The 25,500-nt window shown below is 36.8% G+C and overlaps 1 protein-coding gene across 1 annotated transcript; it reads right to left on the bottom strand.

Moving 5' to 3' along the window:
• Positions 1–14,311: 14,311 nt before the first annotated feature.
• Positions 14,312–25,221, bottom strand: LOC126828652 (forkhead box protein D3-B). Its single transcript, XM_050558553.2, has 2 exons — positions 23,829–25,221; positions 14,312–15,288 (listed from the first exon to the last, which is right to left on the bottom strand). The coding sequence occupies exons 1-2, from the start codon at positions 24,743–24,745 to the stop codon at positions 15,285–15,287; spliced, it is 921 nt and encodes a 306-aa protein (XP_050414510.1). The 5' UTR covers positions 24,746–25,221; the 3' UTR covers positions 14,312–15,284.
• Positions 25,222–25,500: the final 279 nt, after the last annotated feature.

The raw sequence follows: 25,500 nt of genomic DNA, 5'->3' as shown, positions 1-25,500 counted from the left end.
TTTGCTGTTATTTACTTACAGTGTACTGGTTTCGATTCCCAGGTTGTACGTGACAAGGATTAGGGTCGTCTGTTCGACCTCGTGAGTTTTCTCTGGTTTCCTCCCACTGCTAAAGATCCCTTACCATATCTTAGTCCCGAAATGACCTGGTTTGTGTCGAGTGGACGTTAAACCCCATGTCTCTCTCTCTCTCTCTCTCTCTCTCTCTCTCTCGCCCAGTTGGTATAGAAAAATCGGACGTTAAACCCCATTTCATTTCTTCTCCCTGGTGTTAAAACACGTTCTAATCCATTCAATGGAAGACTATTCCACAATTATTACTGCTTTCGTAATCTAATTTATCTATTTGTTTATTTTCACGTGTTTACAAATAACAAACAAAGATTACACGAGTGAAATATGATCTGGAACTTGTTTCCTTTTGATATAATATTTTATAGGCATATGTGAACCGTTTCAACCAAACATATGATTATAATCACTGGGCTTTAATCTTCGTCTAAATAGAAAAAACAACATGGCTGTTTACTAACATATGTAAAATATATGAATAACACCAACTTAACTAGCAATTTCCGTCCTAATTGATGTTATTTGAAACATCTTTTTTCATGCCTGACTTACGAGTTGTCAGTACTTCAAATATAAGAATATTTTTTCTCCATTTTTCGTTCAGAATTTTTTGGTATTTTTTTTTTACAATTTGCTACTTTCTGCCAGAATCGTAATAAACCGTGTTGTACGTGTCAAGCCTATGTTATGACAGACCTTTGAAACAAAATTACACACAAGTCTGTAATAACTTTAAAGTGAGAATTTCGTTGAAAACCGACTTGAAGATACAAGATAACATAAAATTTAGGAAGTTTAGTGCGAACGAGAGCGAGAGAGCGGGTGTTGGGAGAGGTGGGGGGGGGGGGGGTATAGGGTGTAACTCCAACTCAATACAAACAACCCGAGTCTGGAAGAAAACGTCTAACTCTATTTGTTAAGGCCAGCTCAATGTTAGTCAAGGTCGCTGAGATGTAAATAAGGTTAGGGGACGTGATTGTTGGCGATTGTAGGTTAGGTTTAAGAATTTGGGGGCCTGTTTACATCTCGTGACCTATGACGAAAAACTGAGCTGGCCTTATCAGTTAGCACTAACCGAGAGAAACCCGGAAACCCATGATGACAGACAAGAGATCTACTCCGTACTACGTTCAGGCCTGGGATCAAAGCCTCAACACTTACTCGGTGACAATCTGTGTGGGGAGTTGGGGGTTAGAACCCTTCTGCCGCCGCCGCAATGGAGGTGTGTTGGTTTATCGATAGAGTTGCTGTGAATTGTGGGACAGGAATGTGGAGCATTATTTATCATCACTTTAATTTTAAAAAAACAACGGACAGGACTATTTTATATCGGAATGGGTTTTAATAAAGTTAAATAATCTGAAAACACCAGTTTATTAACTCACATACAGCGGCGCTACGGCCTACTCTTATATCGAATTCCAACTGCCAAGGGATCTTTTATGTGCACGCCAATGTGTACACGGGGACCTTTGTCTTTCGTTCCATCCCAATGACTAGACAGCTGTCCTTGTCAGGCCCTCCGTCCTGCAACACTGATAAAGGGAAACTCATTTAGCCACCCTGGCTCCCCAATACAAAACATTTCCAATGTTTTATTCTTTACAATACCGGGGGATTAGATGGCCGAACGGTTAGCGCGTGCACGCTGCATTATACGGTCTGTCATTGAGTCAACTGGCGTAGTTTCGATTCCCTGGTTGTACGTGACAAGGAGTAGGGTCGCCTGTCCAACCTCGTTGGTTTTCTTCGGACCCTTCGGTTTCTCCCACTGCTAAAGACCCCTCTCTCTCTCTCTTTCTCTCTCTCTCTCTCTTTACAATACTGTACCTTTATATGTCATAGTTAGATGTATTAACTCAGTTTGTTTTGGTTTTCAAAGTTTGAAAAGCTAGCATAGCGGAGAAAATAAACTGGGTATAAATTTGGTGTACACCATATGTGTAACAATTTCAGGACAGTATGGAGGTATATAAACTGGCATAAATAAATAAAGATTAAACATACTTTCACCATTTTAAATTATTTACACATTATTATTACACTACATCAATTGCCAACTTGTTTTCATTATTTGACATTTCCAGGGTTTGGATGGTTAACATGTGCGCTTTGTATCATAAGGTCTGTCATTGAGTCAACTGGTGTGGTTTCGATTCCGCGGTTGTACGTGACAAGGAGTGGGTCGCCTGTCCAACCTCGTGGGTTTTCTCCGGTTTCCTCCCACTGCTAAAGACCCCTACGCGCAAGCGAATTGTTGAAATAAAATTGAACCATATGTTAGTCCCGAAATGACCTAGTTTGTGTCGAGTGGACGTTAAACCCCATTTCTCCCTCTCTCTTGACGTTTCGAAATTTTCAATCCATTGTGCATGGCCGATGAGTCTGCTTGTGACAATTTCCTGAAATGAAATGAAATGGAGTTTAACGTCCTACTGTTCTGCTCCTAACCTGGGCTAATGAAGACGGGCATACGCCATACAGTGTGCTATGAGGGAAATTTTTCCCTGACAGCGGCACTACGGCCTACTCTTATATCGAATTCCAACTGCCAAGGGATCTTTTACGTGCACGCCAATGTGTACACGGGACCTCGGTTTTTCGTCCCATCCGAACGACTAGACAGCTTTCCTTGTCAGCCCCTCCGTCCTGCATCACTGACAAGGGAGAACCACGCCGGAAAATCTGGATGAACTTTCTCGGCCAATGCAGGGATCGAACACCCGACCTCCAGGCTAGCGAGCTAGCGTCTTACCCACTTAGCCACGTGACAATTTCCTACCAAGTCGCTTCATCTTCTAATTCTGAAATCCAAGTTTAAACTGTCTCGCTAATTATCTAGGAGTGTCGTATGCGAGGCTGGGTATGCTTACTCTAAACTGTGCAATATAATTACATGATGTCCCTCATTGCGCAGTTTCGGACAAAACCTATTACATTTTAGAGAAGTATTAAAAATACATAAGAAGGTCCCTGTATTCTGCGTAAAACAAAATTGAATTAAAAAATAATTTATGGGTCGTAAGCTAGCATAGAATGAATACAAAAGTGCATAAATATTGGCGTGAAAAGGAAATCGTGAGTAACAAAAAAATATAAATTACTATTGAAAATAAAGAAAAGGCGTTTTCCGTGATTTTTGAAGCCGTTGGTGAAATAATTAACGGTAAATATGTATAGGTCATTCCAAGAATGAAAATAAGATGGCAAAATGTTATTTTAATATGAGTACCAGCACTAATACCACTCGCCATAGCAACTATATCACTTAACAACCAGCTCAAATTCTAAACATCGCCTTACACCCCGTGTTAAACACGCTCAAATCTTCTTTAATTACCTTCTAATGAATGTCTGGGGAGATGTGAAACGTCACAGATATTTAAACGTCATGATTAAACATCAAGCTAATGACTTCCTCTAATCACGTGATCAGTTAACTGGAGTTACGTCATAACATGGCAACCGGGCTTCAAGAACTTCTTCAACTCACGTGATCAGTTAAATACCATTACGTCAGAACATGGCGACTGGACTAAAACTGGTGCTTTGATGGTTTATATTGACATAAAGCACGATAAACAATAATGACAAGTTAAATATGGTTGATCTCCTGTTATCTTCAACATAGTTTACATGTTAAATTATTTGTAAATAGAGATGTAAACTGAGAATTTATATATTTACAGATTAATGTGTACACGTATCTGATTCCTGTGTTGTACGTGGTAGGCCTATCTATTAATTAAATAATGGAGCGCCTGATCTTTAATATCAAGGTGCTGCTAATCTGGTCCTCTGGAGATTATAAATTGGTGATTTTAACTCCGCCATGTTTACTTAATTACAATATAATTAAAACTATTAGACCTTCGTTTCGTTTATTTATTGTCCGATTTTTACACTATGGTACACAAAATAGATATATAAAGATAGTGGCACCTGATTAAATCAGAATTTGAAGAAAAGATCCGAATAAAAAAAAGCAAATTGATACATTTCCGATATTTGTAAAATTAATATGTCCAAAAGATGTTCCAAATGGTTAGATATATTTGATACGGCCAACTTTAAGTTTGGTCAAAGGTCACGAGATGTAAACAGGGCTGGCGCTAATCCTAACCCTAACCCTGGACCTAGCCCTAGCCCTAACGCTTACCCTAACTTACAATCTCGCCAACAATCACCTAACCTTAACTTTATTTACATCTCAGCGACCTGACGAAAATGGATTTGGCCTTAATAAATAGATCTGTCCGTTCCAAATAAATAAAAAAAACCAATGGCTTTGCGAGTGGCTGTGGTCTCCAGATTACCTTCTTGTCACTCTGTTGGCGGTCTTCAGCCTCACAGTTTTATTCTACCCAGTAGCTTCAGACATCCAGGTCCAAACTATCGCTCCGTTTGGAACTAGGCAGCGTATGCAGTCTTATTCTATAACATTTGGCACTAGGCAGCGTATGCGGTCTTATTCTATAACATTTGGCACTAGGCAGCGTATGTGATGTTATTCTATAACATTTAGCAATAGGCAGCGTATGTGATGTTATTCTATAACATTTCCCAATCGAGGAGTTGACAAATATTTGTTCTAGTCTTGATCATAAAAAAGAGAGAAAGAGAGAAATGGGATTTAACGTCCACTCGACATAAACCAGGTCATTTCGGGACTAACATTTGGTTCAATTTTATTTCAATAATTCATTGCGCGCAGGGGTCTTTAGTAGTGGGGGGGGGGGATACGGACGACCAGGAGAAAACCCTAGTCTAACAAGCTCCCTCGCATATAAATACAAATGACCTTATTTTACTCCCAAAATGACCAAAGTACGTGTATTGTTTTTGCGAAACGTTCAATCCCATTCCTTTACTTTCCTTTGTATCCTTTAAATAAAACTGTACCATATGTATTCTCGAAATGACCTAGTTTGTGTCGTTCTTTATAATTGTCGAAAAGAATCAGTTGTTTTGAGTGTTCTATGATAATATCAATGTTTGGCAATCACATCTGCGCTTACATTCATAATGCTTTCATTACAAAGACAGGTGAAAAAACGTAAATCTATATAACATACCTATACAAGTAGAGTACATACTTTTACATGTGGAATAATTACACACCAGTATATATCAAGCAGATATTCTCATATACCTGAGCCATGGTGGCAAGTGTACATCACTGACATCACATTAAAGATCCCTTGGCAGTTGGAAATTAAAATGAGAGTAGGCAATAGCAACGAAACATTTCACTCGTAGCACACCGAATTTGGTCGATTGATTTTGAAAATTAAAGATACATCAGTTAAGAGATAAATTTGCCTATTGCAAGTCTTTCTATAGGCTTCAGATGTTATAGAAATTATTAATTAGAACTTTATTTACATGACAAGCTCAAAATCAACTATGTAGACCCACGGATGGCTTGGATACAGCTTGGATTTAAACAGTCGTCCATTTAATGATTAACTCATTAAATGGATGACCAAGCTAACATTTACCGTTAATCATTGACGTCACTACCGGATACTGCCGATGAAAGGACTGACAATGGAGGGTACCGTAGACATTGCGAATGTTACTTGATAACAAGTTATCGTCTGTCAATCAGACGATCGCCAATTCTCGGAGACGGTGCGGAGACATTTGATGCCTATTTGTAGTCCAAACTTCCAACAGTGATAACTTCGTTTAGAATAAAGTAATTTGACTGAAATTTTCAATTCTTTCTCTCTTGGTGGGACACCCCGGCAAGGACAATGTCTAATGATTCGGATGGGACGAAAAACCGAGGTAGCGTGTGCCTAAAACAGCCCTTGACAGTTGGAATTTCATATAAGAGTATAGACCGTAGTGCCACCATCCGGGCAAAATTCTCCTCATAGCACATTGTTTGGTGTATGCCTGTCTTCAATAGCCCGGTCGGTGTAGACGTTAAACCCCATTTCATTTTGGATGAGACGAAAAACCGAGGTCCCGTGTATACATTGGAATGCACGTAAAAGATCCCTTGGCAGTTGGAATTCGATATAAGAGTAGGCGATAGTGTCGCTTCCCGGGCAAAATTTCCCTCATAGCACACTGTATGGCGTATGCCCGTCTTCATTAGCCCAGCATAGGAGCAGAACAGGAGGACGTTAAACCCCATTTCATTTCATTTCATTTGTATCATACGATTTTAATATACTATGGTAAGGAGAAATCCATTTAAAGAAGTTGAAACACAAGATTTATATTTTCTAATATTCAACCTCACTGGAGCGATACATGAAATCAAGAAACATGTTCTGCAAAATTGAAAATGGCGAAAGGAAACATTTGTTTCGCTAGCTAATTAATTACTTTAAGAACACTAAATCACGTGAACCGTGATGTCATTAATACACAGAACTGGTCTGTTTTCACAATATTTGAAAAAGCATGCTATTAATGCGTGTAAACAAGTCGTTTATATTCGTCTGTGAACGAGATTTTAAATGTTTGACACGTGAAGAGGAAAAAGAGTTATCTGCTCAATCACCATGGCGCTGTAAACACCAAAATCTACAAAACATCCAAAATGGGAGATAAACATCGATTTTGGCTGAACCTCTTGTCGCTATATGGTGACTTTTTTATAAAAAAAAATTGCACTAATGTTATGTACTGGGTTATCTTAACAGAACTAGGTGTCCCCGAGCAGTGTACTGTGGCCCCTCTCAAACAACCACTCACAGGAATAAAAATGTAAATTGGTCGATAAAGTTAAAGATACTTTCCCGCGTACAAACTATGTGATTTGATATATTTGGACTAAAAACATATTCAAACTAATTAATCGAACAAAAATCTGCTTCAGATACCTCTCAAAACTGTGTATTCGTCGGGAGATACCGCAAGTTATATATGAATAAACTGTCGTTAGACGCCATGTCAGTCAGCTCAATTCATTGAGCGTGGGTCCATTTTTCAGAATGTATTTTTCATTACTTACTGTTCATTAACATATTGTGGCCTTAGTAAATTCTTAATTATTTTCTTTCAACTACTTTTTCCGCCGTTTAATTGCAGAGTCCTTTGTACGTTGACACCCCTCAATGTTCCCCAAACCGCCTAACCATTTGATCAAGAAATAAGAACCGCTCCCTGAGTCAAGCTAACACACAATAAGCTGGCAGACAACAGTTGGGTTGCCAGTCAGTGAAACCCTGACATTTTTGCCCAATACTTGTGCCATGGGTGTTTTTCGGGTAATCCAGTATTTTTCTAGTAAGATTGGGGGGTCTATACTTTCCATATATACCAAATTTGCCATACTTCTATTGGAAATAACCACCCAATAAATTATTTTGGAATACTGTATCTTTAAACATATATGTACTGTTGCATTAGTACTTACAACAAAATCAATGTTTAAACATTAAAATAAACAATACGACGGACCTGGTTATGTATGTATGAGATGCAAAGGTAAAAATGGACAAAGGCGTTTCTGTCTGCCTTTCTTCGAATCTCAAGGCGTATTTTACTTGCATGTCAGTGTGCGTGGAGGTTTTTCGAACACAATGGCGCTATCCATGACAGGTTGCAATCGGTCATGACAAATTCAACATGGAGGAAATGATAAAGGCGTTATGGGACATTGTTTTTATTATTGTGTAAAGTTGTAAAGTGTATAACCTCCATTTTTAATATCCAACCTCGTGGGTTTTCTCCGGGTCCTCCGGTTTCCTCCCACTTCTAAAGACCCCTATGCGCAAGCGAATTATTGAAATAAAATTTAAAAAAAACCCAAAAAAACAACAAACCATATGTTAGTCTCGAAATGACCTAGTTTGTGTCGAGTGGACGTTAAACCCCATTTCTCTCTGTCTCTCTCTCTCCATTTTTAATATGAATTGCACACATTGTGGAGGCTCAGCGAGTAAGGTGTGGGTTGGCTAACCAGGGGTCCTGGGTCCGATCCTGGTGTTGGCTAAATCTATTTGTTAAGGCCAGCTCAATTTTCTTCAAGGATCGCTGAGATGTAAATAAGATTATGGCACGTGATTGTTGACGAAATTGCAGGTTAGTGTTAGGGTAAGCATTAGGGCTAGGTCCAGCGTTAGGGCAAGGGTTGGGATTAGCGCTAGACCTGTTTACATCTCGTGACCTTTGACCAAACTGTAAGTTGGCCGAGAAAGATCCTCGGGATTTTGCGGCGTGGTTCCCACTTAGTGCAGGACGGAGGGGTTGGCAAGGGACGGCATCTTGTCCCTGGGAAGTTACGAAAAATCGAGCTCTGGTGAAATATTCCTTGGCAGTTGGAATTTGAAATAAAAATAGTCGGTAGTGCCCGGGGTACAAAGTGCAGAATAGTAGAGAGAGAGAGAGAAATGGTGTTTAACGTCCACTCGACACAAACTAGGTCATTTCGGGACTAACATATGGTTTAATTTTATTTCAATAATTCGCTTGCGCGTAGGGGTCTTTAGCAGTGGGAGGAAACCGGAGGACCCGGAGAAAACCCACGAGGGTGGACAGCCGACCCTACTCCTTGTCACGTACAACCGGGATTCGAAACCACGCCAGTCGACTCAATGACAGACTTTATGATACAGCGCGCGCACGCTAACCATTCAGCCATCCAACCCCCCAGAATAGTAGGACGTTAACAATATTTTTGTTCAAAATACACAATTTTTAATTATAATCGATTCATAAAAACTAATAAATTATATAAAATTAAAAGTTCCTTTATACTTCTATAAAACTCCCAGTTGATAAAAATAATTAAAAGTTGATTGAAAGGCGTAAAAATATCAATGGACTCTTGCTCTACAGGAACCTACAGCCTTTAAGAGAACGTGTTTTTATGAATGTTAAAATGTCGAGCTATTAGATGTCGAACACGGTATATGTTCACGGCATGTATGGTCTTTCCATTTGTACAAGTTCACGCGGCTATGCACGGCTGGAGCCCCTCGACCTTTTCAACAGGTTATTGCTGTAACAGACGCTGAAAACAAACATGGCGGTGTTGAAACGCAGATTCTTGTAACAGTCGCGTTCAACCAGACCCTAGGATTAAACATTGCATTTCGTCGGTTTTAAATTCTGAATAATGTGTTTTCCATAAAAATGTTCCTTTTAAAAGACCAATGCTTAAATGGTCGATTATTTGTCTCTACCCGGTTTGAAGAACTGTTGTAGTCCCCTTACGTGGTTCATGTCACATAAAATTGAACAGGTTAATTTGTCAGTGGTGTAGGACGGGCAACAGATTAGCGTGTACGTAAAAGATCCCTTGACAGTTGGCATTCGATATTAGAGTAGACCGTAGATCCGGGATCCGGGCAAAATGGCCCCCTATAGTGCACTGAATGGCGTATGCCCGTCTTCATTAGCCCAATTAGAGCAGAACAGTAGGACGTTAAACCCTATTTCATTTTATTTGTATCTATGACAAATTGTATACAGATATTGCTGTATGAATCTACACTCCCTGTTAATGTGTCTGGTAGAACAAGACTAATAATATTCTAAGGTCATGTTCCAGTCATTAGTAGATTGATCTTTGACACCCACACATTTTTACCAGATCTACTATACATTCTTGGCTGACTGATACAACCAAGGTCATCATGGTCATCATTCATCGGTGCATCAATGGTCAAACTTTAACCAATCGTGGACTGCATGTATCTCCGATTTTGTTTTTGGTGGGGAGGGGAGGACTACGATTGGGTTGATTTATTACACTGAATAATAATATTCCAAGCATAATAACTCAAAACAAGGGAGGTAATAATTCGAGATTATTGATGTATTCCAATCAATGACCAGTGCCAGATTTATCTATAGGCTAATGCTATGTTCCCACTGCCATGCGGTTCCTAACGACAGGATTCTCCCTATTTCGTCCACGATCTGGTACGTGCAGATACTTTCGGATGCGTTTCTATGCGGTTAACAAGGTTGCTACGACTGACCGACTGACCTCAAAATATGATAAAAGGGAGAGAGAAATGGGGTTTAACGTCCACTCGACACAATCCATGTCATTTCGGTACTAACACATGGTTCATTTTTATTTCAATAATTCGCATGCGCGTAGGGGTCTTTAGCAGTGGGAGGAAACCGGAGGACCCGGGGAAAACCCACGAGGTTGGACAGGCGACGTGAGGATGGGAGATTGGGAGGGGTCGCATAAGCGGAATAGCCTATAGTGTCTCACTGCATCTAAATTCGGTCCTATATACGATCGTGTTCTTTATGTGAAATGTGGCCCGTCGGAATTTCTCCATTAAATAATGGGCAACTCTATTTTAAACTGGCACGCGAAAACATTTGTGTTTTTGGGTGATCCATTTGTTTTAAGATTTCCAGTTGTAAAACATGCCGGTTTGTTTATATTGGATGTCGACAATTGTTGAATGTTTTAAATTAAGTAAAAAGAGGATTTGTATTTTATTTTGTGGGTGTTTAATCTGTTACCACCCACAAGATACAGTAAGTAAAGTGATACAGTAAGTAAAGTGAATCTGTAATATCTTAAAACAGATAGGAGAAGATAAACCTTGATAAGGACACGGTTGGAGTTATAACTAGGATTGATATAAACTTTCTACTTGATTTGTTACTTTCTGATATATACATACTCAACGCCCCGTTTGAACACGAAGAACCTTGCTGTGGATCGGGACGGAGGGACTGACGAGGAAATTGTCCAGTCCTTCAAATGGTACAAAACCCAAGGTCCCGTATATACGTTGCGTACTCGATATTCGAGTTGCCCGTGGCGCCGCTGTCCGGGCTCAATTCCCCCACAGGATATTTAATGACGTGTGCTCATCTTCATTATCCCGGTCGGTGCATAAAAGTAGGACGTTATTTCATGATCTTCGGTTCTTAGAGAGCGAGATAGAGAGAGAAAGGGGATATTGTACGTGACAGGGATTAGGGTCTCGGGGTTCTGCGTGCAAGTAGATTGAATAAAGATTAATTATATGTTAGTCCCGAAATGACCTAGTACGCGTTAAATCACACCTCTATCTCGAAATCAACACCTCACCGATGGTCCTATACAGAGTTATCTCACAATACCATGATTAATTCTAGCTGTTAGGGTTAATTCTGGCTGTTAGGGTTAATTCTAGCTGTTAGGGTTAATTCTAGCTGTTAGGGTTAAATCTAGCTGTTAGGGGTGTTTAGAGACAGGTACTGATCTTTTGAAAACCTTTAACAGAAATGAAGCGTGTACAATGCTAGGGGGAGCTTTTCCTGTAAAGGGTTCGTTGACCAGCGCGTCAACGTGTGCACTGGTAGACCTCGGTTTACTTACCAGTCTCAAAGACATACAAGTGGACACCAGGCTTAAACTGTCCCGAGGTTCTTCTTGGTCCATGACGCGGTTTTTGAGATTTCAGTTGCCTTACTGCTTGAATACAGCAATCCCAATAGAACAAACGATATATTAATTTACACATCCACAGAGCAGATACATCATTACACTCGAAACATTTGATGAAGAGTCTGACAAGGACAGCATTCTAGTCGTTTGGATGGAACGAAAAACTGAGGTCCCGTGTACACATTGGTGTGCACGTAAAAGATACCTTCCCTCATAACACACTGTATGGTGTATGTCTGTCTTCATTAGCCCAGTCGGAGCAGAATAGTAGGATGTTAAACCCCTTTTTATTTCATGTTCATTTCGAAACCCTTGAGAAAAATACAATTTGACGCTGTGGAATGTCAGGGAGAGCATTTGACTCCATTATTAGAATCTGATCAGTTTACTTGTAAACGGTTCATGCGTCCCAACCCAATGACGGCCCTGCATATTCGTCTGTCCGCAACCACACGATAAGGCGGGTTTCGCCACGTTATGCAATGTATGCGAAGGCATCAAGCTTATTATAAAAGAACCATCTGAATTTAAACGCATCCCAAGATCCAGAACAAAGGATGAATAAATCAAATCATTCAACAAGTTTATCCCGTGGAGTTCTCTTGTTGACATTTCAAGTCATATTTCTCGACCGTACGTGAACGGAGCTCGGTGAAATGTGACAGAAGCATTCAGCTTTGCAACTTTCTCCAACCCCCTGAAAATGAATCACATTTCTGTTATTTACTCGTCCATTCATAGCTTGAATTAATCATTTATGACCACAACATGGTGAAGAGAACTATGGATCAATTTTATTTCAATAAAGGGTCTTTAGGCAGCAGTGGGAGGAAACCGGAGGACCTGAAGAAAACCCACGAGGATGGACAGGCGACTCTACTCCTTGTCACGTACAACCGGGGATTCGAAACCACGCCGGTTGACTCAATGACAGACCCTATGATACAGCGCACACGCGCTAACCTTTCGGCCATCCAACCCCCCCTCCACAAAATGGTGATGAACGTCGGGAACCACAGGGTAGTCCTAAACGGAATCAAAACACAATAATATTTGTTCTATTTACATTTTATTCTGTTTCTAGATAATTTTCTAGATTATTTTTCCAATATCATTAAAATAATCAAATATTACAAATAAACAACTAAATACACATTTTACAAGAAGAGTTTCTTGTTCAATAAAAAAAATTACAACTAAATATTCTTAAGGTGAGACCCTTCTTATTTAATAAAAATAAACAATATTTTATTTCAAATGGATGAACAGACATTAGCCATAGCCTATATCATCCCTCTCCTTTATACTAGGATTTCTATTGATTCTATAATCAATGATTATTTGTTGGTGATTTTCATCCTAAGAAGAATTAGCCTTGGATGTCAGGAAAATCTCCAGATTGTCGGCGATAAAGTCAGTGTGTAAAACAGGACCGGTCTTCAAGGCTACGTGGCCCAATGAAGACCATTTGTGTCTCCTTTAGGGAAATGATTTATTAAAAATAGCCAGAAATAAATGGGTTTTTTTTTAAATTAAAAGCATACTTTCGTATTTAAGTGTAAGGCAGAATAACTTGAGAAGACTAGAGCAGATTACCCTAGTATGGGGCCTAACTGGTTCAATTGGGAGTAATTAGTCGAACTGGCTTAAAGCTCGTCCTGAATGTTGCTTGTTCATCGTTAGTAATTTTGTATCTGGTTTTATCGTCGAGGGTAGATCAGCCTGAAGATATGTCGCACTACGGGAACCGAGGACGAACTATCGTCGACAAAATAATAATTGTTCGGCCCTGGGATTTGTAGTCTTATTTCGTTTCGTATCATTTCACGATTATGTTGACCTTTAAATAAGAGTGCATGCTAACAAAATAAAAACCGAAACGAAATATGTAATTTTAATTGACCGTTTCAGGATATATATAAATATTTCAACAAATAATGGAGGTACTTATTCACCGTCTAATTATTATATGAATTAATCAAAATTAAAATTAGCTTCAAGCTAATCATAATAAATAAATAATTAAAACAGATAAACTTCACTTAGATATTATATTCTGAAATCATTAATATTTATAAATTCTACCACCAAGAAAATAAATAATTTCATGAAATATACCCAATTAAACATACATTATACAAGAGCTAAATCTGCCTATTCCAGGCCTGTTATATAAATTATCAATTGGACATTTATTAACATGAAAAGACCTTTATCAACTCTCGATGTCATCTTATGTATCGGATTTTCACTGGATTTGAATCCAATCTGCGGCTCAAAGCTCATTGATGATTAAATCAAAAAATGGATAATCGAGACTATGTTTTTTTTTATCGTACCGACTTTAGTAATGATGATCGAGGTTAGGCCTAAAATTTAAAAGCTAACATCTCTTTTAATAGTTTAGCAATTAGACTGAAATTTTCAACATCTTCTATTTTTTAACTATTATAGCGAGAATAGTCAATTCTTTATCTAACCACCCCTAATGTATCTTTAAATAATTTGGACATTTATTTAGAAATTACAATAATTAATGCAACAATGACCAAGGCTACACTACAAAAAAATTAACCGTCCCCTTCTATAGATAGGCTCTTTTTTTGGCACACTTAAAATTTGTGATGTAAACGGAATTTAAGATACCGCCAGCTGTCTTTATTTCATGGTAACGGCATGTTTCCGACTAAATCTATTTGTTAAGGTCAGCTAAATTTTTCGTCATAGGTCACGCGAGGTAATCAGGGCTAGCGCTAATCCCAACCCTAAACCTGGACCTAGCTCCATTGCTTACCCTAACCCTAGCCCACAATCCCGCCAACAATCACGTGCCCTAATCTTATTTACATCTCAGCGACCTTGACTAACATGCCTAGTCGCGGATATACCAGTCCAAATGGTTTCCACTTGACAATATAGAGTAGATTATCTATACGATACCCGTGGACATACCCAGGATAATTGACCAGACCTTAAATACAACACATATGCCACGTGCTACAATCGAACATAAAATACGAATTTAGAATAAAGTTGTTCACTTCAAATGATCATTTTTGATAGGTCAAGGGCGATATTCTTAAAATGTTTATAGAAATTTCGAAAAATGGTTCTATAATTATGCTGCTTAGTTTTCTCGGATATATTTGTTGGTGGGTTGATTTTGTCGACTTGTCGCCTTCCTCACAAGGCGACGATTTAGATTCATTTGAATGGCCGCTAACAGCCACCATAGATAAGCGATGGACATTAACTCGCAATCGCCAAACATTCATATTGACCCAGTCCAGTAATAACAGTACTAAATACACAGTCATAACTCCGTATTAATTACGCACAGTCATTACTCACAGTAACTACAAAAAGTCGTTATTCGCATTAATTACACGAAGTCATTACTCGCATTAATTACGCACAGTCATTACTCGCATTAATTACGCAAACACGTCTCTGAAAGGTTTGTTCAATAAAATACAATGCGTAAGGTGACCTTTCGGAAACATCAACAGCCAATCAGGTATTAGGTTACAAGATGTCATCAACTAATCAGTGATTAGGTTACATTTCATATCATCGTTTCGTTCCAGGTAACGTGCCTTCTGCGAAAATCCAGGAGTGCACTTCCAAACTGTAATGGTCATTTTGGCACATAGTATTTTTGTGTTTTGACTGCCAAGGTATCATATAATTTCTATGTATTCACACAGTCGCACTAGATTTAGCAAAATATGTGTAGTCTTTTGGCACAGTTTTTCGTCTTAGATTACGATCCAATCAGAGTATAATAATAATAATAATTGGTAAACACGCCTATCTGTAATTACTAACATCTTTACATATATTATCTGGAAAAAAAAATAATAATATATCAGTAATTTTATAGCATCTATAATATATAGTGTGAATTTGTAGACGAGTCCAACGAAGAGCCACTGCCAGGGCGAAATTAGTAATTATATATTTAGGTTGGTCCATACACATCTAAATACAAAAACGCGTGACGTGATCAATCAATATTGTTCCGGTGTGGCGGATTGACTGGGTACTCGGTTTGACTCGGCACTTAATGCGACCTTATGAACGAAATTTTTGCAAGTCAAGTGGCAGTCGGCAAATATAATATACAATAAAATACCCCAAAGCCAGTGTTAGGTCCAAAAATAATAGATAAACAAACAAAATAACACCAAATCAGAGATTTATAGTAAGGCCAAAATAAATAATACCTGCGTTTAGGGTTAACCGGCCGACGTTGTTGTCTTTAGCCAAAATCGCCGACCCTAAACTTGTTTCTCTCATTTCCCAGGCCCTATAACTCGGCGTTGGCGTGATTTTCTCTTGACAAATTCCAACACTGAAATATCGGTATTATTTTCAAGGATCTTTCCCAGGAATTAAAACAAGGAATTCTAGGAAATAGAGATTACAAACTTCTCGAAACAAACATATTCCGACCGACTGACCGATCCTACTGATTGGGGCCAAGAAACATTAAACATAACTATTTTTGTTTCTTTATTTGCCCAATAACAAACAGTTTTGTGAGAACATTTCATTAAGACAATAGAAAGTGAAGCTATATGTATGATAAATCCATTCCGAACTGAGTACCGTGTCAACCCGCCACATCGGGATTGTTAAACTAAATTCAGATAAATGAAATGGTGTTTAATGGCACGCCAACATCAACCGGACTGTATTGTATGAAGCATATGGTGAATTCTACGAGACGCAAACTATATACATTAAATACGAACAATTAGCATACTAGAAGATGAATTTTAACCAATCTGGTTAAAACAGAGATCATATTTCGTTTCGTTTTTTATTGTCCAAATTTTGGTATTACCCCTCACGCGACCTCCCACTACAACTGGTCAGATCTTTATACGGTGGAGGCCATCGAAAGTACAAAAAAAACGAAACGAAGTATAGATCTGTATTTTAATCCGATTGAGTTTTAACCATATATAAAAGCAAATTCAGATACACCATGCTCTTTATTAAAGGGGCTAAACGTCTATTATCCATAATATTCAAAATTAAAAACACGAATTAGAATTCAAAGTTGGTCCATTTCAATCAGTGTTGATGTTGTTATCTTGCTGTGAGGCTATAGGATCATCATATCCCATATTGACGTTTCGTCTTACTGTGAAAATACGGGATCCAAATGTCCAATATTTAATACATGATGAACATTTTAAAATCAGTACACGACTCGTATATTATATGGTTTCGAGCGCCATTTGTAATTTACCAAGAAAAACATACCCCACAACACAAAGCGGGCGTAATTAAAAATTTGGCTGATTCACAAATGACAAATTTATTTTTTAAAAAAAACGTGTAGAATGGACCTCAATTTGAACTGTTTACGTATTTTACCGAACATAATAAATTACAATTTACAAATTTTTAAAAAGAAAATTGAATGTAAATCCCTTTGTGCACTCGTATTACACGAATACGTGCTAAAAGACCATTTTCTTTTATATTAAAGTTCCAAAAAACAGAGCTATGGTCCCTTAAAAGGTAGGTAGGCAGAATATATATTTGAAAATTCATTAAAGATATCAATCCACTTGGATGAAAAACATTTACTCCAAAAAAGAATAATTTTCTTTTATTAACATGCATTTTCATCTCCACTCAAAATGCCATATAATAAAAAACCTTTCAGTTTGTTACAAGAATTTCTTTGTTTCGGTTTGTAACTGGTAATCTAATTGTTTCGCAAAATAAGCATCAATTTAACGAACATAACCTAAAATAAACAATAATTTTTTTTCTAAGTGAAAACTTTGCAACATTCAGACTAACTAAATGATAACCAAATGTTCTTTAATAATGTAAAAAGCTTTTCCTTCTGGCTTGCACGGTTTTGTTTATGAAACTGAAATATAAACAAACCCCAAAACACGAAATTGATATTGTACATAATTAGTTAAAATCCGTTCACCATTTCCCTCATCGCTTCACTTTTTCTCTCCATTTGAAACCTTTGAAGAGAATATTTAGAATTTTAGGACATGATTTTTGCTAGTTAATTTTTTTCAATGGTTTTTTTTTTTGTCTTTTTTTTGTCTTTCTAGAGTAAATTATGGAGAGTGTCTTGATCTTCTGTGATATATTTTAACTTTTCCAATTAATTTTATTTTAAAATACTTTTTTAGAGACCCGTGTTAAAGGTTATCTTTTTACTAAAATATCAATTTGTTAGACAGTCATAAAAACTTCATTTTTATATCTCAAACTTAAGATTTATTTCTGTTTTCCACGTGTTTCAGTTCTACACGACAAATTGGATCTACTGTACATGTCAAAATGCATTACAAACCGCAATTGGATTTATACCGTCCACGCTAAATGCATTACAAAACGCAATTTTGAGTTTGCTTTTGAATAATAAATAATATTTATATCGACTTCCAATTCAACGTGTTAAAGTTGATAATTTTGATACTGGTCTTTTCGATTTCATTTTAAACCCGAGCCAAGAGAGGGAGAGAGAGAGAGAGAGAGAGAGAGAGAGAGGGGGGGGGGGTATTCGTATTTAGACAGGACCATATGACAGAATTAAGAACAGTTTTGAGGTCTATTTCAAATTCCGAAAAAATACATAAGCACAATTTATGGTAATAGTCAATCTCAGCTAACAGAAACGCAGGTCACTCGGAAAACCTCGACAGATTCCGGTACTCTACATCTTACCTCGGCTGTATGACGGTGAGTGATATGTACCTACGCCTAAACAATCGCGATGCGGCTATCGGTTTACTTAATAGGAAAACTTGCCGCTTGTACACAAAAGTTCTCAAAATTGCGTCGTTCGAGGAGTGTGTAGAATTCTCAATGCAAAGTTGTCCTTGTGTAAAGAAAATCGGGTAAACTTGAAAGAAAAACAGCTTCAGAATTTGAAAGCTTCTAATGATAAAACATTCTTTAAAGGCGTCGTCATGGGCAACGCCGTTTGTAATCCGGCAACTTGAAAGTAGTTCCAGTGGCGGACTTCGTCATACAGGCGAGGCTAGTTGTAGGGTACTGGAACCTGCTGAGGTTTGCCCGAGTGATTGACGTCATATCATCAATGACGTAACAACTTTCAAAACAAATTCTTGTCAAATTTACAAATTTATTTCTTATCATATGAAAGGCGAATTCTGATAACAATGGGGGATATCGCACTATCCAATATTCAATTTACGATTCGAATTTCACGTGTCAAAATTTATACCTCATTGACATTAGCAGGAAATCAGATCAATTGCCCTCTGACCCGTACACGTCATTTACGTGTCATTAAAGAGGTCATAGTTCATGGTATAATGTGTAAATAGGGCTGATAAAAACATTAAGATAGGATGATGAGGTTAAAATTTTCTCATGCTGAGTTAACAAGATTTTTAATTATTTCTAATGTTTACAGAACGCTCGTTTTGTCGTCTAATTTTGAAAAGTTTGCATTGGTGCGTTCTGAAAATCTTTCTTCCATTGGTTTAAACAAAAAAAGACAAGAAAAAAAAAAGTAGTGTGACCACAACAAACTGACAAAGCTCGCTGTAAACTACGGAGTCTTTCTACTATCGGATTATTTTCATTTGTCTTCAATGTAAATTTTGTGGACATATCGGTTGAGACAGCAAACCACCGTTCATGACCACAACTTGGCGAGGTTACTCTCGACCGGGGTCGAACTTGTTATGCATGTGTTTTTGTATCTGCTATCGTTTTATTTTCAGCTTGTTTGTACACAATCATAAAAATCAAAATGTCTACATGTCTTGGCCTTAGATTTTATCAGACAACGTGTAATATGATTGATGGAATTTATATTTTCATGAAATCCATCGGGAACGCCATGTCAACATTTCAAGACATGGGAACCAACATTTTACTTCTCAAATCGACATTTTAAAAAATTAAATATAAATTGCGACTTCTGAAATGCATGTGACGTTTAGACGGTGCTTCGATATTACATTCTGGTTGTCATTATAAAGAATTGTTAATCCTCTTGGCATATTACAATATTGTGAAAATGGCTTAATTCCGTTAAGTATTGACAAAGAGGAAACCAAAGGACCCGGAGAAAACCCAGGAGGTTGGTAGGCGACCCTACTCCTTGTCACGTATACAACCGAGGGAATCGAAACCACACCAGTTGACCAAATAACAGACACAACGCACACGCGCTAACCATTCGACCATCCAACCACCTAAATAAGAGAGGATTAAACATGCATTATGCAAGAGCTAAATCTGCCTATTGCAGGTCTTTCTTAAATGTTATATAAACTATTAATTAGACATTTATTCACATGACAAGACATTAATTATCTCTCAATGCGATCGGATTTTAGAACAGTTTGGCCATTTAATGATTTAATTTAAAAATGGGAGTTTTCTTTCTTAAATGAATATCTTTTTTAAAATCGAGAATCAAAACATAAAGTGGGTTGTATTTTTTTAAAAACAGAAGCGTCAAAATCTATGATTCTTACAATTGGATTAAATCCCCCTTTTTTACTTCTTTTTTTTTCTAACTCATGTTTTTAAACAAATCTAATATCGTACATGAAATCAGTGGTTGAAGGCAGGCTAAATATCTTGTTTTACATTTTAAAATCCGGAATACAAGAACTATGAGAATTTTATCAAGAGAATCGAGATAAGCTCAACTCAAATAACCCGATTCAATGAAAAGAAAACAAAACCCTCCCGCGTCCATCGTTTTCCGTTTCATTAAAACTGAGTTCCAAATTTTCATGTCGCTCGTTTCGTTTCTTGGTTCCGGTTGAGAAAGTTTAAAAGATATCACCGTGTTTACTTTAGGGTTGAAATAATTTGATAGTTTTTCCATTTCTCGGTTTTAAAACTATGGTGTTTTATTATTTTTACCAATTTTGTGAAATTTGATGTGGAATAATATTAATAATGAAAAGACCTTAAATTATTGAAATAAAATTGGTTAAACTTAATTAAATTTGTTTTAAAAAACGTCAACTATCGTTACATTAGATAACAGGCTACATATTTCAATATTGGCTAAATAATATACTTTTAATAATTTTATTTTTTTCTGAATTAATTACTCTTGAGTTGTTCGTCCCGAAACTAACTAGTTTGTGTTGAGTCTGAGTGGACATTACATTTAGCTTAATAATATATTTTGTACAATCCATACATCTGATGTAGGCTATTGGAACCCGTTCCAGTTTGAATTTTGATAGAATATCTCTCTAGCGTGCATCCTTTATTAGCCCTATCGGTGCAGACAAGTAGGACGTTAAACCCCATTCCATTTCATTTAACTTGCGTCTGACTTGATTTTTTTTTTTTATATTTAGCCATATTGGTATAATTTTGATGGACGTCAGTGTAATTTAGAGGGAAGCGTGCGAAAATTAATTTAAAAAGCCACCCGTCTTGAATCTACAAATCCGTTCAATTTTGTGTGGGAAGAACAAAAATTTGACACTGAGATAAATTAATTTCTGATTCAATTATGCGATGTTATTATGGGTATAGATCCAAATTTTTACAAAATTAATATTTGAATATGAAAGATAATAAAACGAGGTGTTTTCCCCAATTTTTGCTAAGAGATTTTAAGCAAAATCGGCTAATTTTCTGAGAGATTTTCAGATTTTCTGGAACAAATTTAAGGTAATTATGGGGGTGATATGTGAATCATAAGGTTTTATAAATAGAGCATGTATAAGTTCTATAAAATATGTTTTTAGTTAAAGTATTAAGTGAGGAAGTTAGTTCTTTAATAAAACTTTTAATGTAGAAAGTAAATATAAAATTATACATTTTAAAGGGAGTGATCCGACATGTTTTAATGTAGAAAATATGAATATGAAATTATAAGGTTATATTTTAAAGGGAGTGATCCGAGAATTCATCTACATCTATATCAAGAAATTGTTTAATGTAGAAAGTATTAATATAATATGTATTATGGTAACACATATATATCAAGTAAGCCCCTTAGTTTTGTTTTTTAAATCTACTTAATTGTTAATTATATTTAGTAAATTAGTTTACTGTGTCTAATTCCAATTATACGTTAAAATATTCTTTGAGGTTGTATTCTTTATGTTAATGTCCGTGTTCATTAGCCTATTTGGTGCTGAAAAGGCCTTAAACTCAATTCATTCATTCATTTATTTATTCACTCATATATACACAATATTATCAGAGATGGATATTCCGAGAAAACAATTAATTTAATTATAGAAACTATTTATTTATCATTACGTTTAAATAACATTGTGTAAGTTTCATCTTGATAATAACGGCACCTCGCCTTTAAAATTACTAGTTAATTAACATTTAAATAACATTGTGTAAATTTCTTCTTCATAATAACAGCACCTCGTCTTTAACATTTTTACAATTCTGACAGACTGAAGGAGAAAAGTATAACCCAAAATATTTACAAAACACGAAGAAATATATTTGCCTTAGTCATGTACGGAATCAAAATATTACCTATTGTTTTGTAAACAAGATAAAAACTGCATTCAAACAATAGCTAAAAACGAATAAATATGGCAAATTCATTTGATGTGTGGTCTATCAGCTTATTGTGCCATTCTAAAGACGAGCGCACAGTTTACAAGTTATACAACTGTCTTTACAGGAATTATGACTATGCAAAGTCGACAAAGCTCACTAAACGATTACTCCCGTCTCAAAAACAAAACCACAGAAACGCGATTAATAATCGCCTTTTGTCGACTCGAGAAGTCGTTGACTAGGTTCGATTTAAAAAATCGCAACGTTGTCGACTAAATATCGTACAGTGGGTGTAGACCCTTAGATAGATTGAGTCGATAAGAGGCACTACAAAGTGTACAAAGATGTTTAAATTAAGTGGATTAAATATCTAAAGTTTTACGAGCCGTCGACTTGTAACTTGTAACCTCTCGCTCGTAGCCGACACCCCGTGATGCCCAACTAGCAATATTCTCTTTACATTTAGAGAGAAAATAATCCCGAGATGGCGAAAACCATTTCAAAATATTTGTATTAAACCATTTATTTATTGTAGGTGATTATTTGTGAAAACTTCGACATGATTTAGTCGAGATATGACACGCCATTTACACAATTAAAATCCATTATCATGTGACGTAAATATCGGATATTGCTTTGATAAACTCAGAAGTATTTTTTTTTATTCTGTCTCCGTTTGGTGCAGAAAAAGGGGGACGTTAAATCCCATTTTATTCTATTTCTTCCAATATAACTTAATTATTTATCAATTACATACGCTGAGATAGGAGAAGCGCACGGCAAAATACAGACATAACAAAGCACAATAATTAGATCCATATCCCTGAGACGGTTGGAAATTGAAACGGACAAAGTATTCTAAGATATTAAATTCAAAACATCTTTGGTCATTTTATTTTTTAATAAAATAAAAAATCTATCTTATATTATTTGAGAGATTTCCTAATGTTATTTTATTCGACCCATTATTGCATTCGTATTTTAATAGTAATGTAAAAAAAAAAACTATCTCGAATATTGTTGAAAAGCGATCTAGGATGGCAGTTAACTCTTTGATAGAATTCGGTTTTGGAAAAATAGATTTTGAAATAGAGTTACTGTGTGAAATTAAATACAATCGGCCATGATGCGTCAAAATTAATAATTGTGTGAAAAGTTACTGTATTTTAGTAATTTACCGAGGGGATGTCTGTTCTATGTTTGGGAATAAAAGAGATATAATAATGTCGGCCGAGCTTTTCGTTGTACTACTTCATGCATGGTGGTTTGTAAATATTAATAGAAATGAAATAAAATGGGTTTAACGTCCTACTTTTCCACACCGATTGAGCTAGTGAATTTTGCCCGGACAGCGGCACTACGACCTACTCTTATTTCGAATTACAAATGTCAATTGTTGTTTTAAATTGTTGTTTAAATATTTCGAATTACAAATGTCAATTGTTGTTTTAATGTTAACACGGGACCTGGGTTTTTCTTCCCATCCGGACGACTATGTAAATATTAATAGAATTACAGTTAAATGACTGGCCCTCGGTTGTTATTTGTAATTATTTTCTTTCGTATATTTTTTATAAACTTGCTACCAAAATTTGGTTTAATATTTTCCGAAATACAACATTAGCCAAGTGAAGAATTTAGATTTGATGAGGCCCTATAAACTTAACAAAAGTTTGGGGTCCCTTGTTACTAGGCCTCCCGAAGCGGATCGTACATCGACATTAACAAAACTTTATTGCGGATTCTGGGGCCCTAAGATGCAGTTGGTTTAGCAGCATACATTTAAACCCACACTGAATGATAATAAGAAACAAAAATGAAAATATGAAAAAAATATATATTTTAAAATTAGACTTACCTATCGGTCCAATAAGGATAATGCATTGGACTAAAGGCTTCTGTTTGTTGACGGCATGGAAAAGCGAACGGCCCTGATCCCGTCACAGACCCGTATTCGTTAAACTGGGGGTACGGAGAGGGCGTAGGAGACATCTGAACCCCTGCCGACTGCATACTAGGGTAGGGATTTATTGCAGAGGGCACTCGTTGACAGGAACCGTAATTATTTATATTGGACATTCCCATGTTATTTTGTGAGGAATTATGAGTTAAACTCCATGGTGAATAGTTCGAATATTGAGAATACGGGGATGAGAAATAGTTCTTGGTCAGAGCAAACTGATTGAAGGCACAGCTCGAATCGGCAAATAAGGGTTTGGGTAGTGATATGGCTGGTCTGTAGGGTCGTTTCATCCTCCGTCTTCGTCGATAATTTCCCTTTTCAAACATGTCTTCAAAAGCCGGATCGACTGTCCAGTAATTGCCCTTCCGTTCCCCTCCCCCTTCTCTTGGAACTTTCACAAAACATTCATTTAAACTTAAATTATGTCTGATAGAATTCTGCCATCCCTTTTTGTTTTTCTCATAATAAGGAAATTTAGCAACGATAAAATTATATATACCACTTAAAGTCAGACGTTTTTCTGTAGATTCTTTTATGGCCATGGCAATCAGAGCAACGTAAGAATACGGCGGTTTGGTGTTCGGATCCGTATGCTCGTTCGAACTGTCCTTTGCAGATTCCTTTTTGCTGTCGGAATGAGAATGGTCTTCGCTCTTCTTTTCCGGAATATCCGCTGTTATTTTTTCATTTTTAGAACTTTTTGTTTCCAAATATTTCGATGATTCCAGTGGCTCCATTTTGACTCCTGGACCGCTGGTGTAGTAATCTTGATGCGATAAATTCAGTTTGTAATCCATAGCGCTAAGGTTCATGATTAAAACTCCGATTGTTTAATTAATTAACCAATTCTACGCCTTGAAATTTAAATAATGTTTGTCTTCTTTTCTCGATGAAGCACAGCGGAAATGCTGCACTTGCCTTCAAGTCCAAGTTTATACAAATCACCCTTCTGTTTACGTTGCCTCGCACAGTGACGAAATGAGACGCGCGCCACTGACGTTCCAATCTCCACGAGCTGATGAAATTCCTGGATGACGTTTCAACAAGAAGACGGGATTGATGTAAACCCTGTAATTTGATGGGCTCCAGATTTTACTCCAAACTTTTAATAATTCCGTTAATCGACTTGGCTCATTCTTTTTACCAAAATGTCGGCAATTTTCTCTTCTACGTCGCTTGTTTTGAACAACTAAACTTGATGATAAGTTTTGATTTTGAATTATCTAAATCAAGCGTCACACAACATTCTGCCTTAACCAAAATATTTTCCCTTGATAATGTCGCTATCAACCAGTTGTGATTAGTTTGCATTTTCTATTGACACGAGGAATTTTTATTTTACATATTTGAGGCATGGTTTCTATCAGCTGTCAGTCATAGTCAGCACTAGGCACTGATTGGGAGGAATGGGGATGGAATAATGGAAATTGACCAATCGTAGTGCGCGCACCTTACGGATTGGCCACACCCACCGTAAATACCAATTCTCTTATCAGACTAATTTTTAAAAGTCTAAATTAGTTTAGGCAAAGAGAAGTATTCATTTTCGCGTGTGGGCTGCCAGTTA

The sequence above is a fragment of the Patella vulgata genome, chromosome 7 (assembly GCF_932274485.2).
Source record: "Patella vulgata chromosome 7, xgPatVulg1.2, whole genome shotgun sequence".
In the NCBI taxonomy this organism is placed as follows: domain Eukaryota; kingdom Metazoa; phylum Mollusca; class Gastropoda; family Patellidae; genus Patella; species Patella vulgata.
Note: the sequence above shows the minus strand (reverse complement) of the source record. Positions and strands in the feature narration are given on the sequence as shown.